This window comes from Ptychodera flava, chromosome 6 (assembly GCF_041260155.1).
Source record: "Ptychodera flava strain L36383 chromosome 6, AS_Pfla_20210202, whole genome shotgun sequence".
Classification (NCBI taxonomy): domain Eukaryota; kingdom Metazoa; phylum Hemichordata; class Enteropneusta; family Ptychoderidae; genus Ptychodera; species Ptychodera flava.
Genome location: NC_091933.1, coordinates 9325708 through 9345002, shown reverse-complemented (window position 1 = coordinate 9345002; position 19295 = coordinate 9325708). Strand labels below are relative to the sequence as shown.

Here is a 19295-nt window from a genome sequence, read left to right as displayed (position 1 = left end):
CTAACTATAGCATGATTTCCGAAAGGAGACTACAATAGCGTTGTACTGAATATTTCCATTGGTAAACTTACTGCGGGATATTGAGCGATATAAATCCGATTAAACGTAACAGTTCCTGGAATATCAAATGTTTTCTTTTAACTTCTGATTGATTTTTACATGTTGGCCAATCCACTGAAAACAAAAGGAAATGTGCCCTCAGCAATATTTAGGGAAAACCCACAACCATTCAGATTACAACAGATGAATGTAACGCAATTGCGCAGTTCTATCCAACCAGGTGGTATTCCCTTCGAAAATATGCATGATTTAAATGAAACTCACTTTAAACCTCGCCGCTCATGTCAATACTTTGATATAAGCCATATTTTTTATGGCATTAAAAGATCCTCTTGGTTGGTTAGTTGGTTGGTAAGCTTATATCCCTTGGTAGATCGCACCTCGAAAGTGAAAGACTTAAACTTTTGCTCAAACTTTTCTCAAGAAATCCTTCAACCGTTCTCTTTTTCAAAATCAACAATCATGAAAATCGGAGGTCATCGTGCGAATTTTAGTACTAGAGTAACAAATAAGCAAAGATTTACCGATATTTGAAATTCAAAATGGCCGCCATCCCTTCGTTAACTCTATAGAGAAAAATAAAATTTTCAAATTTCGAACAACTAAGCCAGTGAAAAAGTGGTATATCAGAAAAGAATTGTAAAAGTTTAAGAGTCCGAATAACTGTCCCCGAGGCGTATTCTACCTAATGCTATTCAGGTAGGACGCTAACTGAATGGGGAAGTGTGCATGGATTACCCAGCAAGCAAAGCGTGTTTACTTGCAGGGAACATCTTTTTGTGACTGAACCGATTACACTAAAATAATTGTTTTCGCTCCGTATTAGAACAGTACATCGGATCAGCTGTCAAATTATTTGTTTCAAGGAGAATATCGTTGAATCGTGGTGAATTTTATCGATCATATCTTTGAATCGTGGTGCAGTCTTACTGATCCGATTTGAACATTTACGGAGATCAATCACTATCATTAGAACTAGAACTTATGAAAAACATTAAATGATTAAATGTGGTACCCAGAATATTTATGTTTTCCCTTAGAGTGGGTAACCATGCAGTCGAATAGTTATTGCCAGTTTTTATAGTCGAATACTTTGTAGTTACTATTGGGTAGACAAGAAATGTGAAAAGGTTAAAAATTGGTGTTCTCGTCTCGCTTCTCAAGATGCATGCTATAGAAATATTTCTTAGCTCCTCATGTTTTAGAGCTTACTTTGTTCAGTACCGAAACGGTTTGTCTTAGCTACAATAAATGTTTTTCGCTTTTCAAAAAATGGTAGTATTTCTCAGCATTTTCTTCCTTCGTTACCTGCAAAATGACCGAATTGCCCAACACTGCAAAATCGATGGGTGCACCCTCTACCTTAACATCGGGGATATGAAAATGCAAATGTCTCGGAGGAATACTCCAAAATTGCGCGTCAAGTATTTCATGGATTGAACAGATTTTCAGGAAGTTTGGGGACTTAAATTTCAGTGGTTTGTTTTTAGAATTCCTACATTTAGATTGCCGAAACGCCTTACACATATGTAAGATTAAGTTCATATACCACTTAATTTCTTTCAATGGCTTATAAAATAGAATAGTAAATGTCTCAGAGAAAACAATTAAATTATCAATTTCTTCGGTCACGATATGATCCGTTGGATCTGATGTGAACACCTGGTAAAGGGCGTAATTTACGTCCCTGTAGGTATTGTTGTATTCATATCTTCTGTTATATTTGATAGAATTTTCATTGTTGTCACCAGTGTGGTTGTTATCAAGCCAGGTACAGTCTCGGCTGGCATATCGGTCACGTCCGTTGAAAGATTCCATCTCAATAGGTCGGTTCCGTTATTACTTTCAATAGTTGGAGAACTGGTCGAATTGTCGCACGTCGATACTCCGTCAGCCCAAACGGTTACGTACTGAAAACCAAGGTTTACGGCCAAGATACCGGTCAGCACTGCCATTATGAACGCCATTTTCCCCGCCATTTTGCTTGGCTTGATTTCCGATACAAAGTCAGAAAATCTCTCCCAGAAAGGTGACTTGTTAACCGTGCTGGCGATTTTGGCAAACGAGCTAAGCCTTCGCCAGATGTATTCGATGTGGAAACCACCGACTGCAGTCAGAGGCAGAAGCAGAAACATGGTAATTTCAAACCAAACGACAGCGGCAACGAGCAGCGCTTCTGTCTTCAATCGATCTTCCTCTTCGATACTGTAGTTCCAGTAAACCTGGAGGACGACTTTGAAGACGGCAAGAGTCACCTGGAAAACCATCCAGCGACACGCGATTGACTGGAGAGCCGAGAAGTTGCGGAAGAAAGCGAAGCTTTTGCGAAAACACAGCTCGATGTTATCGGTGTTGCCGGCAACAAACGATGTCAGCACACAACTTTCTTTTTCTAAGGCTTTCCGGATGAAGTATACGACGTAACAAAAAGAACCGAATGTAAAATATGCCAAGATACCTCCCATCGGTCCAAGAATGTCTTTCACTTCAGCTTTGGGTTTGCTCTCACATGGCGAGCTTGGCTCCTGCCCGTAGTCATAGATGTTGTAGGTAATTCTGGTCAGAGTACAGAGAGACGGAAAGAGGAAGTAAACGAAAGTTTGCCGTAAGGGGCGTTTGAAATCAGCGTACTGCAGACGTTCAAGAATGTATGTTTCGGTCAGAGCTCTAACCTTTCCGAGGCGAGGAAGTGAAAGCATACGGAGGAAGAGAGCTACAACAAGTGCCAGGGTGTAAAGGCCGTAGGACATCAAATACAGCGCACGTTGTTTCTTGCCATAGTGTAAAACAAGCCGGTGTGCAATGTTGTAAACCATCAATAGAAAAACAGTTGAAATCCAAACCCATGACAAACAATCTTTTATTTTCTGTTTTTTGCTCCTCACAGTTCCTGAAATTGGAAGCAAAAAAAAAAAACCGGAACACAGTCACTTCATGGAATGCAAGTATGTGTATGTTTAAGAGTCCAATGATAACTAATGAATGCTGAAATTTCTTTTCCACGTTTTGAACAGACGAAAAGAATTTTAAATGTTTACTTATAGCTTTCCGATTCGGTGATTTAAGGTAACATGCGCCTTGAAAGTGAAACATTTAAGCTTTTTCCCAATTTTTCCTCAAGCCAACTTTCTGTTATTCCATTTCAAGATCACGATCAAAATTCAGGGCTGACCGTGCAAAGTTTGGTACCAGCTAAACAATTTTCCCCGGATTGTACTGTTATTTGTAATTCAAAGTGGCCGCTGTTTATTCACTCCTGGAGATTCAAAATAAGCCCATGGTAGACCAGAAAAGCGTTGTAAAAAATTGAGTGTCCTAATATCAATCCCCAAGGGGCATCCTACCTTAACTGGACAGTGCTGGTATGCTGCACACTTAGTTGCAGTAAGGCCAAAGCAAAAAAAATTGTGCTGTTCCGATAAACCCGACCTACCCTATTTTTTACCTGCCGACCCTAAAGTTTTCAGAGCAGCGTAAACACGGAGTAAAAAAAGAAAATAAACACGGAGTAAAAAAAGAAAAAAAAACTGTAAAATCACGTGTTCGTTACCTGGCATTTGATTTTAGCTTGAACGAGGACGTTTTTTATGTTTTTTTTTCCTTTTATATGTATGATACGTTTTTCTGGAAATGTTGTGGCCAGTGTTCGACCGCATTGAACCTCTGAAAAATGCATATTTAAAAATAGAAATATTTTGGAAAAAAAAATCCCTGCCGACCTACCTACCCTATTTTTGAAAACCACGTATCGGAACAGCACAATTTCTTTTTATTTTTGGCCTAAAGATAATTAGAGGGACTTTCTACCGATTGTTTGAGCTCTCTGTACTCAACATGTATTGTTCACTTTAAGGCCAAATTGAATACTTTTTATAAAATGTACAATTTATCGACAATGTTATACAATTTGCCTATATAAGTGATATGGCTTAATATGATTGAGTACGCTCTACTTGAAGGAAATGTTACCTTACCGTGTAATTTTCTCGGCTTGACGTTCACTGAAATTGCGGCGTTGACACCACATTCACTGCAGCATGATTCTTCTAACTGGTTGTTGGTTGATGAAATACTACCAGAACAACCATCAATATCGCAAATGGGCACCAGTGAATCTACTCGCTGATTCTCAATCGAGGATCGGTCATGCGTCGTGACTCCATCCCTTTCCTGGTCGGCCATACCAAGTAAAAGTTCCTCCGGCGTACACTTTGCGATGGAAGCATCATGGGCCAGTGGCTAGAGCAGTGGACTCACGATCACAGGATGGTGAGTTCGAGCCCGGGCATGGCCGTGGTGTGTTGTGTCCTTGAGCAAGGCACTTTTATTCCTCATTGCTCCTCCCCACCCAGGAGTGATGGGTACCTGGTAGGACAGCGGTTGTAATGTGTGTGTTTAGCTCTGCTGCGCTTATTGGCAGCACATGTGAGCTGTAGTTTGCTCCCCAGGGAGTCGAGTGGTATCATTTTTTAGGTCCAGTGACCAGGGGTAATAATAATTGTAAAGCGCCTTGAGCACATGTACTTGTGGATATGTGCGCTATATAAGAACCCAATATTATTATTATTAATTGATATGCCCTTGCCTTGATAGCGCTGCACCGTCTGCAGAGATCCTTCTTAGGAACTCGGCAGATGTTGAAGTAGCCCATCAAGTACAAAGCCGTGCGGATAGGTAGCGGAATTTTCGAGCTTTCTGGCCGACTGTGTTCGTCAGCTAATGGGTCGTTGATGTATTACCCCTATTTGTAACAATCAACCCTATTTGTAACAAAATTTAATTTTCAAAAAAACTTTGCCGTATATGTTGAAATATTAATAAAATATGCATATTTGTATGTTTGAGGGCAATTTTCTTTTTTTTCCTTGTCAAAACTCATTTTTCCGAAACTGCTTTTGTTACAAATTGGGTTGATTGTTACAAATAGGGGTGACATGTGTCAACCCTATTTGTAACAATCAACCCTATTTGTAACAAAACCTAAATTTCAAAGAAACTTGGCCGTATTTGATGAAATCTTGATGAAATATACATATTAGTATGTTCGGGGGCAATTTTCTTTGTTTTCCTTGTTGAAACTCATTTTTCCGAAAATGCTCGTGAGATTAAATTTCGTTGTGCAGGTTCCTAGGGATAAGAGTCCTACTCGTAAGATATAATCAAGTCGTGCAGATACATGCCAAAGGTTTGTTTTAGGGCAATTTTCACCATTTTCGGTCAAAAATGTTAATAATCTTGTTTTCTGACCGAAATCATACTAAACCTATATGGGGTTAACTTTTGTTACAAATTGGGTTGATTGTTACAAATAGGGTTGACGTGTCAACCCTATTTGTAACAATCAACCATATTTGTAACACAATTTAACCAACTTGAAACTAAACCTAATTTTCTACAAAACTTGGCCGTATTTGATGAAATCTTGATGAAATGTACATATTAGTATGTTTTTGGCAATTTTGATTTTTTCCTTGTCGAAACTCATTTTTTCCGAAAATGCTCGTTAGATCAACTTTCGTTGTGCAGGTTGCCTAGTATAAGAGGCCTACTCGTAAAATATAATCGAGTTGTGCAGATAGATTTGTTTCGGGGCAATTTTCCCCAATTCGGTCGAAAATGTTAATAATCTTGTTTTCTGACCGAAATCATACTAAACCTATATGGGGTTAACTTTTGTTACAAATTGGGTTGATTGTTACAAATAGGGTTGACGTGTCAACCCTATTTGTAACAATCAACCCTATTTGTAACAAAATTTAACCAACTTGAAACAATACCTAATTTTCTACAAAACTTGGCCGTATTTGATGAAATCTTGATGAAATGTACATATTAGTATGTTTTGGGGCAATTTTTATTTTTTCCTTGTCGAAACTGATTTTTTCCGAAAATGCTCGTTAGATTAACTTTCGTTGTGCAGGTTGCCTAGTATAAGAGGCCTACTCGTAAGATATAATCGAGTTGTGCAGATAGATTAGTTTCGGGGCAATTTTCCCCAATTTCGGTCGAAAATGTTAATAATCTTGTTTTCTGACCGAAATCATACTAAACCTATATGGGGTTAACTTTTGTTACAAATTGGGTTGATTGTTACAAATAGGGTTGACGTGTCAACCCTATTTGTAACAATCAACCCTATTTGTAACAAAATTTAACCAACTTGAAACAAAACCTAATTTTCAAAAAAACTTGGCCGTATTTGATGAAATCTTGATGAAATGTACATATTAGTATGTTTTGGGGCAATTTTTATTTTTTCCTTGTCGAAACTCATTTTTTCTTAAACTACTCATTAGATAAAATTTCGGCGTGCAGGTTTCTAGGGATAAAAGGCCTCCATCTAAGAGGTAATCATGTTTTTCAGATACATGCCAAAATTTGGTGGGGGCATCAGTCACTAATTTTGGTCTAAAATGGAAAACAAATCTTCTTTTCTGACAGAAGTCATACTAACCCTATTTGTATCAAAAGTTAACGCTATTTGTAACACTTAAAACATAAATTTTGCTCTTCCAATAACATGGTTTCAAAATAGGGCAGTTAGGTCGGCTGTTTTCTTTTCCCCTATATTTTTTTTTAAATATGCACTTTTCAGGGGTTCAGGGCGATCTAACACTTACCACAACATTTCCAGAAAAAGCGTATCATTCATATTAAAGGACTAATTACATAAAAGACGTCGACGTCCCAAGCAAAAATCAAATATCAGGTGACGAACACGTGATTTTACGGGGTTTTTCTGTCTTTTTGTTTCTTCCGTGTTTACGTTGCTAAAACGTTTAGGGTCGCAGTCTAAAAAATAGGGTAGGTCGGGTTATCGGAACAGGACAAATTTTTCTTTTGCCTATCCTATCCATCTGCAGGCCACCGAGACTTTGGTCGGCCTCTGTAAAGGATGCTTCATAGTAACTTAAATCATCATCACACTTTAAATTTTAAAAACTTTCAATCACGTCGCCCTCGAGTTCTATATTTTTTTCCTCCTTCAGTCGTATTTTTCTCTGTATTACTCCACTAATAATGCCGTACAGCAATGACAATGCCGTAAAATCGATAATTTTATCAAGCTTCAGCAGCCGAAAACCATATGGAATTAAGGCAGAAAGGACCCATCATGTAGTTACTCATAACCCAAGCCAGGCACAGATAGGTGAGACACTACACATACGGTGTCCAAAGTTAGAGAGTGGAGTCGTTTATGTTCCAGATACCTTCGATCTGGTATTTGACCTTATAGTATCGGTCACCCAAATAACCGAGTAGTTCAGAATATCATAAAAATATAATCAAGTGCATTGTTTTAGAATTCGAGGGACAGATACTTCTCGATCTTAGTAATCATAATGTTATTGAATGTTATCGTGATCCCTATGAACATAAAAAGTAGAGATGAAACGTGATTCTGAAGAGTATTCAGAATGAAAATCTCCGAATCTAAGAAGTGGTGCGGCCGATGCAGATAATAACATCGTTTATGATAGTCTACCTCTTGAGGTTTATGATACGAAATATGCCATGCACTTGACTCATCCCTTCTTCAAAGGTCATAGGGTTACTTATCCATCAGCGCTCGGCAGCAACATCGAGTGGGAAATCACCCTTGTGTCTCTGTCTCCTAGTTAATTGTCAGTGAAAATCTCCCTACAGCAGGTTATACAAACTGACGAATATTCAATTTGAATATTAAAATGGTTGTAGACTTCATGACACTACTGACACTGGAAATGCATTCAACATTTGAATTTACAGTTGAGAAATACCTGAAAAAACAACATTTTCCGACGTTGAAATATTTCAGGGCTAAAAGCAAAACTAAGAAATCATTCTTGATATTAAAACAAATGCAAAACCAACTGGAACGTTCCAATGCCTGCTCAGAGGATCAACCAAAACCAACCTTTAAGGGACCCATCAAAGGCAAAATTCTTAGATACTCGCCTACATGCAATACCCAATCGATTTCAAGAAAAAATGTAGCATTCTTCACAAGCAAATTAATAGACAGAGAATGCACGGCAACATAAACCAAACAGAAACCATACTCAAAACCGTAAATAGAAAAAACAAACAAACAAACATTCACAACATAAAATGACTTGATCTTCACAACAACATTTAGGCTCAACACATATCAAAACAAAGGATAAAAAGAAAGCCCGTCAAATATTTGGAAGAACTTGATAAGTGGGAAGCAATAAAAGCCCTTTTGCCGAAACAACCAACAAGAGCCTACAATAAACAACAAGTGTATAAATTAAACCAGCGGCATTGAGGGTTCAAATGAATCCAAACAAATGCCAAGGCCGTATCTGTGATGAATTATCTGAAAATTAGGTAAAACGTCACCACAAGGAACCTTCATACAAAATGTCAAAGCAATAGGACGAGTAGATTCTAAGAAGAAGATTTTTGACCCGTTTTTTTAGCAAAAATGGCGAAATTGCCAAAAAGAGTCGTGCATAGATCAGCACAATTCAATACGTCTTGAAGGAATTATCTCCAGAAACCTGTATACCAAATTTCAAAACAAACCATCTCGCAATTTTAGAAAACATATTTTTTTGAAAAAACGACATATTTCCCCAAAATATAGACCTAAATACGAATATTTCATCAAGATTTCATCAAATACGGCCAAGTTTTTTGAAAATTAGTTTTTTTTACAAAATTATTAAATTTTGTTACAAATAGGGTTGATTGTTACAAAGGGTTGGTTGTTACAAATAGGGTTGACACGTCAACCCTATTTGTAACAATCAACCCAATTTGTAACAAAAGTTAACCCCATATAGGTTTAGTATGATTTCGGTCTGAAAACAAGATTTTTAACATTTTTGACCGAAAATGGTGCAAATTGCCCCGAAAGAAACCTTTTGCATGTATTTGCACGACTTGATTATATCTTACGAGTAGGGCTCTTATCCCTAGGAACCTGCACAACGAAATTTAATCTCACGAGCATTTTCGGAAAAATGAGTTTCAACAAGGAAAACAAAGAAAATTGCCCCAAAACATACTAATATGTATATTTCATCAAGATTTCATCAAATACGGCCAAGTTTCTTTGAAATTTAGGTTTGTTACAAACAGGGTTGATTGTTACAAATAGGGTTGACACGTCAACCCTATTTGTAACAATCAACCCAATTTGTAACAAAAGTTAACCCCATATAGGTTTAGTATGATTTCGGTCAGAAAACAAGATTTTTAACATTTTTGACCGAAAATGGTGCAAATTGCCCCAAAACAAACCTTTGGCATGTATTTGCACGACTTGATTATATCTTACGAGTAGGGCTCTTATCCCTAGGAACCTGCACAACGAAATTTAATCTCACGAGCATTTTCGGAAAAATGAGTTTAGATAGATAGATAGATATACTTTATTGTCCATAAAACATGGAAAGTTGTCTTTAAACATCAGGACCGCTATAAAAACACCAAATACGGACAACACCATACAAAACAATACAATAGTTACAGACAAACACAACACTATATTAAAAGTTCTTACTTAAAATGGTGTTTGCTCTGGTTCTCCGGATGGAATCAGACATATTCATATTTAAAACAGCAACTGCTGACGGTATAAATGACTTCTTAAAAAGATTCTTCCTAGCCCTGGGCACAAGTAGACGGCGTCCCGAAGGCAGATATTGAAACTTGTCATTCAATGGGTGAGATTTATCACCAAGAATGGATAAACCTTTCCTACGAAGAGCATAAGTATACAGTTCTCCAAGATCTTTTAACTTTGTCCCGACAAGTCGACTACATATGTTTACAATTTTCGTTAGTCGCATTCTCTCTTTAACAGAAATATGACCAAACCATGTGACAATGTTATAAGTTAGAATGCTTTCAATACAGCAACGAGACACAGAAACAAGGATGTGACTGCTAACATTGAAACTCTTTAGCTTCCTCAGAATAAATATTCGTTGGTGAGCTTTCTTATAAATTTTGTCTGTATTCTCTTTGAAACTTAACTTCTGGTCTACTATGGACCCTAGATATGGAAATGATGATACTATTTCAACCTGTTGGTTGTCAATGGTAACAGATTCTACTTTTTCTAGCTTTCTGCCATTATGAAGAACCAACTCTTTCGTTTTTTTGATATTTAAGGTAAGAAAACTGTCTTTGAACCATGAACACAGGCGATTAATTTCAGGAAAGTAGCAAGGAAAACAAAGAAAATTGCCCCCGAACATACTAATATGTATATTTCATCAAGATTTCATCAAATACGACCAAGTTTCTTTGAAATTTAGGTTTTGTTACAAATAGGGTTGATTGTTACAAATAGGGTTGACACGTCAACCCTATTTGTAACAATCAACCCAATTTGTAACAAAAGTTAACCCAATATAGGTTTAGTATGATTTCGGTCAGAAAACAAGATTTTTAACATTTTTGACCGAAAATGGTGCAAATTGCCCCGAAAGAAACCTTTTGCATGTATTTGCACGACTTGATTATATCTTACGAGTAGGCCTCTTATACTAGGCAACCTGCACAACGAAATTTAATCTCACGAGCATTTTCGGAAAAATGAGTTTCAACAAGGAAAACAAAGAAAATTGCCCCCGAACATACTAATATGTATATTTCATCAAGATTTCATCAAATACGGCCAAGTTTCTTTGAAATTTAGGTTTTGTTACAAATAGGGTTGATTGTTACAAATAGGGTTGACACGTCAACCCTATTTGTAACAATCAACCCAATTTGTAACAAAAGTTAACCCCATATAGGTTAGTATGATTTCGGTCAGAAAACAAGATTTTTAACATTTTTTACCGAAAATGGTGAAAATTGCCCTAAAACAAACCTTTGGCATGTATCTGCACGACTTGATTATATCTTACGAGTAGGGCTCTTATCCCTAGGAACCTGCACAACGAAATTTAATCTCACGAGCATTTTCGGAAAAATGAGTTTCAACAAGGAAAACAACGAAAATTGCCTCCGAACATACTAATATGTATATTTCATCAAGATTTCATCAAATACGGCCAAGTTTCTTTGAAATTTAGGTTTTGTTACAAATAGGGTTGATTGTTACAAATAGGGTTGACACATGTCACCCCTATTTGTAACAATCAACCCAATTTGTAACAAAAGTTAACCCAATATAGGTTTAGTATGATTTCGGTCAGAAAACAAGATTTTTAACATTTTTGAGCGAAATTGGAGAAAATTGTCCCGTAACAAACCTATCTGCACAACTCGATTATATATTACGAATAGGCCTCTTATACTAGGCAACCTGCACAACGTAAGTTAATCTAACGGCATTTTCGGCAAAAATGAGTTTCGACAAGGAAAACAAAGAAAATTGCCCCAAAACATACTAATATGTACATTTCATCAAGATTTCATCAAATACGGCCAAGTTTTTTTGAAAATTAGGTTTTGTTTCAAGTTGGTTAAATTTTGTTACAAATAGGGTTGATTGTTACAAATAGGGTTGACACGTCAACCCTATTTGTAACAATCAACCCAATTTGTAACAAAAGTTAACCCAATATAGGTTTAGTATGATTTCGGTCAGAAAACAAGATTTTTAACATTTTTGACCGAAAATGGTGCAAATCGCCCCGAAACAAACCTTTGGCATGTATCTGCACGACTTGATTATATCTTACGAGTAGGGCTCTTATCCCTAGGAACCTGCACAACGAAATTTAATCTCACGAGCATTTCCGGAAAAATGAGTTTCAACAAGGAAAACAAAGAAAATTGCCCCCGAACATACTAATATATATATTTTATCAAGATTTCATCAAATACGGCCAAGTTTCTTTGAAATTTAGGTTTTGTTACAAATAGGGTTGATTGTTACAAATAGGGTTGACACATGTCACCCCTATTTGTAACAATCAACCCAATTTGTAACAAAAGCAGTTTCGGAAAAATGAGTTTTGACAAGGAAAAAAAAAGAAATTGCCCTCAAACATACAAATATGCATATTTTATTAATATTTCAACATATACGGCAAAGTTTTTTGGAAATTAAATTTTGTTACAAATAGGGTTGATTGTTACAAATAGGGGTAATACAGTTGATGATGCCATCACTTGTTGTGATCGAATCAATAGTCAGTTCAGTCTGTCTGACATCATATTTCATTCTCCCGCTGTCTGAAATAGAATCGCCATGGTAACTCAACTTGGAAGAAAGGATCGGAGTGTGTTGAAGGATCGGAGTGTGTTGTGTGCAAATGATTGTGCGAATGTCAAGACCGCATCATGGCATTGGAGAATTCAGGGTAGCATGGAGGCGACGCAAAAACCATTGCGATTTGAACAAAGTGCGCGAGTTGTTGTAAAACTTCATACCGTAATGTTGATCAACAGTACTCAGCCCTATTAATTCAGTCTCTGATAAAAGTAGCTGTGAACTTGCTCACGCGCAAACAGTTTATATCTGGATAGATCGCTAAAAGGTGGTCTGTGACGGTCAAGGTCGGCGCATAAGCCTACCTATCTATCTTTCCACTATTCATTTCATTATACTTAATTGAGAAGAAGGATGAAGTGATCTCGCTTTACAGAAAGAATGAAAGTATTTATACCAAAAGTCGTAGAGGTTGTTCTTTTAACACGTTTCAATTGCAACTGTCACTGTGGATCGCCTAAAAATGATTGTTTGCCGGCTGGTATTCAAACACGAGATCGTGTCACCGAAATTTGTAATCTGACTGTAAACTTGATGAAACGGAATTGCAAGCAGTAAACTGTGTAAAGATTCTTGGTAAACTTGTCTATGAAACTTTGAACAGCACTGTGACAAGATTTTTAAAAATTCAAATAGTAGCTTTACTTTGCTTAGGAGAATAAGACATTTTCTACCTAGTATGAATTCAAGAAAACATTTTTATAATATTTATATTTTAACACTCTTGGGTTACTGTTGCCATATTTATGTGGAGCATCACCGTTTATGAAAAGGTTGTATAAAATTCAAAAACGTGCTATCAGAGATGCAAGGTTTAATGATCCCACTAAAGATTTAAAACAATGCATACAATGCCACTACCGGATAGAATAGTTTACAGGAATACTTGTATGGTTTTTAAATGTTTAAATAATCTTGCACCACAATATATGAAAAGTCTTTTTACCAAAATTGATCATAACTGAGTTACAAGATCTCAGATGCAAAAATTGTTACTGGTTCCTGTAAAAAGTAACGATTTTTACTGCAGAGGATTTACTGTAAATAGTGCCAATCAGTGGAATAATGTTGATTTAAATATAAGATCCAGTAACTCATTGAGTAGTTTTGAAACTTCTTGGGAATAATTTATATGTTTCGAATTTTAGTCGTTTAGTGTTTGCGTCCATTTGTCTCTTTGCGCTGGTTCTCTCCAACTTATTTCTGTGCATTGCATTGTGCAAGCTTTGATTTTCATGTTTCATGTAGTTCTGCTTCGTATCAGTTTGTATGTTAATGAAGGGCTCTGTGGAGGATAGACATCTTTACTGAAGCGTACCAGGCTACCCTCGTTAAATAAGGTTGAATAAAATAAAATAATTCTCCAAATGATGCACCGTCCTATCGCGTAGGATTTGTATTTGTGTAATCGAATGCTACTGATTATAAATATAGCTGTGAATTGAGAAATTTGCCAGGACAGAAGACGTGATGCACTTAGCCGATACTGTTAGACACGATTTCGCGAGCCAATAACAGGAAGTCAAACTATCGACATTCGGTTCGTGACAAGATACAAAGATCTCACGTTTCGAGAGCGACGGTCATAAATTGGTCAGGCAATGACTGGTCGATCTATGGATGATGTTCTCACTGAGCATGTGCTGTATATCATGATGACGTAATTACTTGGTTTCAGTGTTTATAGTCTTGAGCTTGATAAAAATGAGCTGGTGTCAATCGGCAGAGTTATTTCACAAGTACGATAAAGAAGACATTTCCGCGTGGAATGCTACAATTCCAAACATGGAGGCTACGCAGACATGAAACAGCGGACAAAACACTACATGAAGTCGCAATTTAGAAAGTCTTCAGTAGGAAGAAATAGGTACAGTCAACGAACAATGCAATTTTCAGGGATCCTTATCATGATAAGATATATTGTGCAGGACAAGTAATGTGAATTGACCAATTTTAAGTCAAGAGGGTAATTAATTAGCTGTTCATAATTTGCTCTCCAACTAAAAATGTTTAGACTTACCCTCCCCATCGTGAAATTTTGAAGCTCCCCTGCCCTATGGAAAAACTTGTCGATTTCCCCCTGCCCTGTAAAAAAATCCCTTTAAAATTAACATTCCCTGCAGACATACACTGCAGTGGCCTTCTCTGTGGTTTCCATTCCGAATGATATGGATGGCTGGCTCCTACACACATCTCCTATGTAACGTGACATCCCAGAAAAGTCCATTTGACTTTTTTCAAAGCATATATCTACAGAAAAAGACGACTAATCATTTCGTGCCCAAGACTCACTGACAAGGCTCAACTTCCCCGTTCCCGTTTTGCAAGTAACTTCCCCTCTCTTCGGTTTTCCTCCACCCAGGTCCCAGGCCAATCAACCGATATCTGCCCTGCCCGACAAAAAACCTGAAGTCTACTCTCTGCCAACTAAAAATATGTCCCCTGCCCAAACAAAATTAAAATTTCCCTTGCACTCAAGAAATTTCGGAATAGCTTTTTCGATGAATAGCTCCGTTGGCTGCACCTGAAGAAAGTCGGAGGCGGCACGTCCTACGAAAGCGGCCTGGACCTTGTCTCAACCGTCCGTATGCCTTCAAATTCAATCGACTAGTCATGAGGTTTAGACTTCAAGTTGCAAACATTGACAAGATAACAGCAAGAAGGCATTATCTCAATCCAAAATCGCACACAGAAATGTTAAATAAAGTCAAGCAATCAGCAATCAAAGTAATAATTTTTGAATCCTAGATGATAGTACATACCGATATCCATCGCCTGGCGAAGCTCGAAGTTTGCGAAAATCGTGAGAGATTGATGCTCTGGTCGATGTCAGCGCCACGTGTTATTGTAAAATCCGCCAAATTCCATTTACCAGTCACTTATATCCACGATATCTTACAAACATGACACTAAATGCCAGGAGATTTTGGGTACTTCCCTAGTTTCTCAAAACAAATAACACTTCTCCTTTCTATTCTGCCATCTACAATAAAATGGGGAACACACTTACGTAATTTGCAACTTCACACCAAGATGTATTGGGAAATTTTAAACTTCCTGATTTGTATACCATGTATCAGATTTTGCATCTGTCTTACTGGGATTCATTTTCAAACATCTCTGGAGAAGGGGAGAATCCAAAAACTTTGTATTAAGTTTTTTCGAATACCTACCCTAACAATCTCAAAACGCGTTCCAAAGCCCCCTTCTAACTTGATATAATTTGAAATCACCCTTCTCAAAGTAAAACTGGCCTGATTTTGGAATAGACAGATTTTTCGGTGTCTGTGTGTTTTTCAGGGAAGGATGGCGCTGTTTTGACATATTTGCTCTGTAACAAAATCTTCATTTTGTAAAACAGAAAAACAGCGATCCAGCAATCACATATAAAAATGGTTTGGAAACAGAATGACTTCCCTCACTTGTGAGGAAAACTGAACATAATGAACACAATTGTAGAATTTTAGTACGTTTTGTTCCGTGTATGAACTGCAGTTTTTGTTCTATTTCCACAGTATCCTAGAATAACAAACATTCTCTTCGGCAAAATACTCTGTATAATGTGTGAAGACCGTACTCAGTGTTATTGATGAAAAGTAAATTCAAGTATTGACTTGTTGACGCTTCTGTTGACACATAGAACAGAGGCAGGGGAAGTTCTATGTGATCTGAGTTGATGCCTATGGATATGAGAAAGTACCTGTATGTTTGCGTATGTATAAATACACAACAGAGAATTTGTTCTTTTCCCCCATACAATTTATTTTTATGACTTTTTACTTCATGTAGAATGCACCTCGGGGACAGATATTCGGACTCTCAAACGTTTACAATTCTTTTCTTACATCTACCACTTGTGGGGTTGATTATCAAGCTCTTCGTATAAGAAAACTTATCAGTCTCAGTTTTTCGAAAATCCAAAATTTTATTTTACTCCTTATGGATGGAAGACATTTTGAATTTTAAATATTGGTAAATATTGTAAAATAAGCCAACTATTTACGACCTTGATACTCTTACATTGAAACTAGAGTGAGTATACTTAACCGGGGAAAATATATACCAAGTTTAACAGCAATCGGATGAGCCAATTAAGAGAAAATGTTTTGACCAAAAATGGGAAAAATTGTTCCAAAATACAAATATGAAAATTCCACAACAAATTGAAGACGCTCAACCAAGGGAAAAATTGCCCCAAAAGTACATGCATACCAAATTTCAAAGCAATTAGAATTGTGAATTCAGAGAAAATGATTTTTTGACCAAAAGTGTAAAAAAATTGCCCAAAAACCCACAAATACTAAACATTCCACAAGTTATTTTTAAATCCTACAGAAGACAACCCAAGGATCAAGATCACTAAGTTTCAAGGCAATCTAACAAGAACTTTGGGAGGTAAAAAATGACCAAAAATGGAAAAATTGCCCCTAAAAATATAAATATCAAACTATCAAAACAATTGGAACAAATATGACACAGGCCAACCCTAGGATCATGCATACCAAGTTTCAAGATAATTTGATGATCACTTTCAGAGATGATTTTTTGACCAAAAACAGTAAAAATTGCCCCAAATATACAACTATCAAACTTTCACCACAATTTGAACAAAATTACTGAAGTCACCATAAAGAACCTACACACCAAGTTTCAACCAAATCTGGCCTGTGGTTACAGAGTTTTAGCAATTTTCAGGATTTTTCTTTTGACCTCATTTGGGAGTTTTGTTGTGGACAGACATATATACAGATGCCGCTGCCCTGCCATATAAGCTCTCTTTGGTATATGTATACATACACTAAATGTGAAACAAGCGACCTAATGGCCGATATAGCTCCCCTGTGTTTATACAGAGAATAACTATTTTTGACACATGTTGATGAAGAAGGTGGAAATCTTTGATAGCTCATTTCAGTTGCCAGAAAAAAGTGGCTAAAATAGCTGCAAAAATACACAATTGAAGATTTCATCATAATTTGAATATATCACATTGGATCATCCCTAAGAACATGTCAACCAAAGCTATCTGACGAGTCGTTTTTTGAGAATGAAATTTTGACTAAAATTGGTAAAAATTGCCCCCCCCCAAAAAAAATAAAAATTGCAGATTTCACCATAACTTCAATATATCATATCATATAAAATATATCATAACCTGTGTACCAAATGTCAAAACTATCAGCTTGCAGTTTTTGAGAAACACATTTTTTGACCAAAAATGGCAAAAATTGCCCCAAAAATACAAAATTACAGATTTCATCATAATTTCAAAATATCACATTAAGTTCATCTGTAGGAACCTGCATATCAAATTTCAAAGCTATCAGACCAGTACCATTCTCGCAAGCCAGAGCATTTTTTCCATTTTTAACTCGCCGAAGAGGGCGTGGTGTACGACGATGACCAGTACATTTTAAGAAATACATTTTTTGACCAAAAATGGAAAAAATTGCCCAACAAATAAAAACTGGAAGATTTCATAATTATGTCAATAAATATCATTAAGATAATCTGTAGGAACCTGTATACCAAATTTCAAAGCTATCAGATGAGTAGTTTTGGAAATACACATTTTTTGACCAAAAATGGCAAAATTTGCCCCCAAAATACAAAATTACAGATATCATCAGAAACTCAATATATATATTACTTAGTTCACTTTTACTGTTTTTGCCATTGTAGATGGGAAACACACCACCATTACGTACAGTACCTGCACAGAGATCCACTAACAGCGGATAATGGACACACGCCAAACTGCCTTTTATACTCAAATTGTAATGTGGGACTGTAACTGTAACCGGGAACTGTGAGAGCATTCATGAATATTGAAGCAATCTGGTTGATTCCAGATAAATGGTCAAAATGTTTCAAGTACGTACTCTAATTTCATTGCATCAGATCTGATGTGATAATGTTTGAATCCTAGATTTTAAAATATTAATAAACAAGCAACCTAACGGCTGATATAGCTCCGCTGTGTTTATGTAGAGAATAACTATTTCTGACACATGTTGATGAAGAAGGTGAAAATCTTTGAAAGCTCAATTCAGTGGCCAGAAAAAAGTGGCTAAAATAGTTGCAAAAATACACAATTATAGATTTCATCATACTCTGAATATATCACATCGGATCATCCCTAAGAACATGTCAATCAAAGCTATCTGATGAGTAGTTTTTGGAGAATAAAATTTTGTGACCAAAAATGGCAACAATTGCCCCTCAAAATAAAAATTGCAGATTTCATCATAATTTCAGAAGATCAAATTTGGTTTATCTGTAGGAACCTGCATATCAAATTTCAAAGCTATCAGACCAGTACTTTTCAAGAAACACATTTTTTGACCAAAGATGGAAAAATTGCCCCGATTGCAAAAATATGAAATTGCAGATTTCATCATTATTTCAATAAATATCATTAGGTTCATCTATTGGGACCTGTATACCAAATTTCAAAGCTATCAGACGAGTAGCTTTGGAAATACACATTGTTTGACCAAAATTGCAAAAATTGCCCCAAAAATACAAAATTACAGATTTCATCAGAAATTCAATATATATTACTTAGCTCCTGTGTAGAAACCTGTATACTAAATTTCAAAACTATCAGACCAGTACTTTTTGAGTAACACATTTTTTGACCAAAAATGGCAAAAATTGTCCAAAAATTACAAAATTGCAGATTTTATCATAATTTCGATAAATAATATTAAGGTGATCTGTAGGAACCTGTTTACCAAATTGCAAAGCTATCAATGAATAGTTTTGGAAATACACATTTTTTGACCAAAAAAAGGAAAAAAATTGCCCCAAAAATACAAAATTGCAGATTTCATCATTATTTCAATAAATATCATTTAGTTGATCTGTAGGAACCTGTATACCAAATTTCAAAGCTATCAGATGAGTAGTTTTGGAAATACATATTTTTTGACCAAAAATGGCAAAAATTGCCCCAAAAATACAAAATTACAGATTTCATCAGAAATTCAATATATATTACTAAGGTCATATATAGAAACCTGTATACCGAATTTCAAAGCTATCAGAC

General features: G+C 36.3%; 1 protein-coding gene across 1 annotated transcript; it reads right to left on the bottom strand.

The window, feature by feature from the left end:
- Positions 1 to 682: 682 nt before the first annotated feature.
- LOC139134778 (uncharacterized) lies at positions 683 to 4259 on the bottom strand. Its single transcript, XM_070701829.1, has 2 exons — positions 4035 to 4259; positions 683 to 2950 (listed from the first exon to the last, which is right to left on the bottom strand). The coding sequence occupies exons 1-2, from the start codon at positions 4240 to 4242 to the stop codon at positions 1740 to 1742; spliced, it is 1419 nt and encodes a 472-aa protein (XP_070557930.1). The 5' UTR covers positions 4243 to 4259; the 3' UTR covers positions 683 to 1739.
- Positions 4260 to 19295: the final 15036 nt, after the last annotated feature.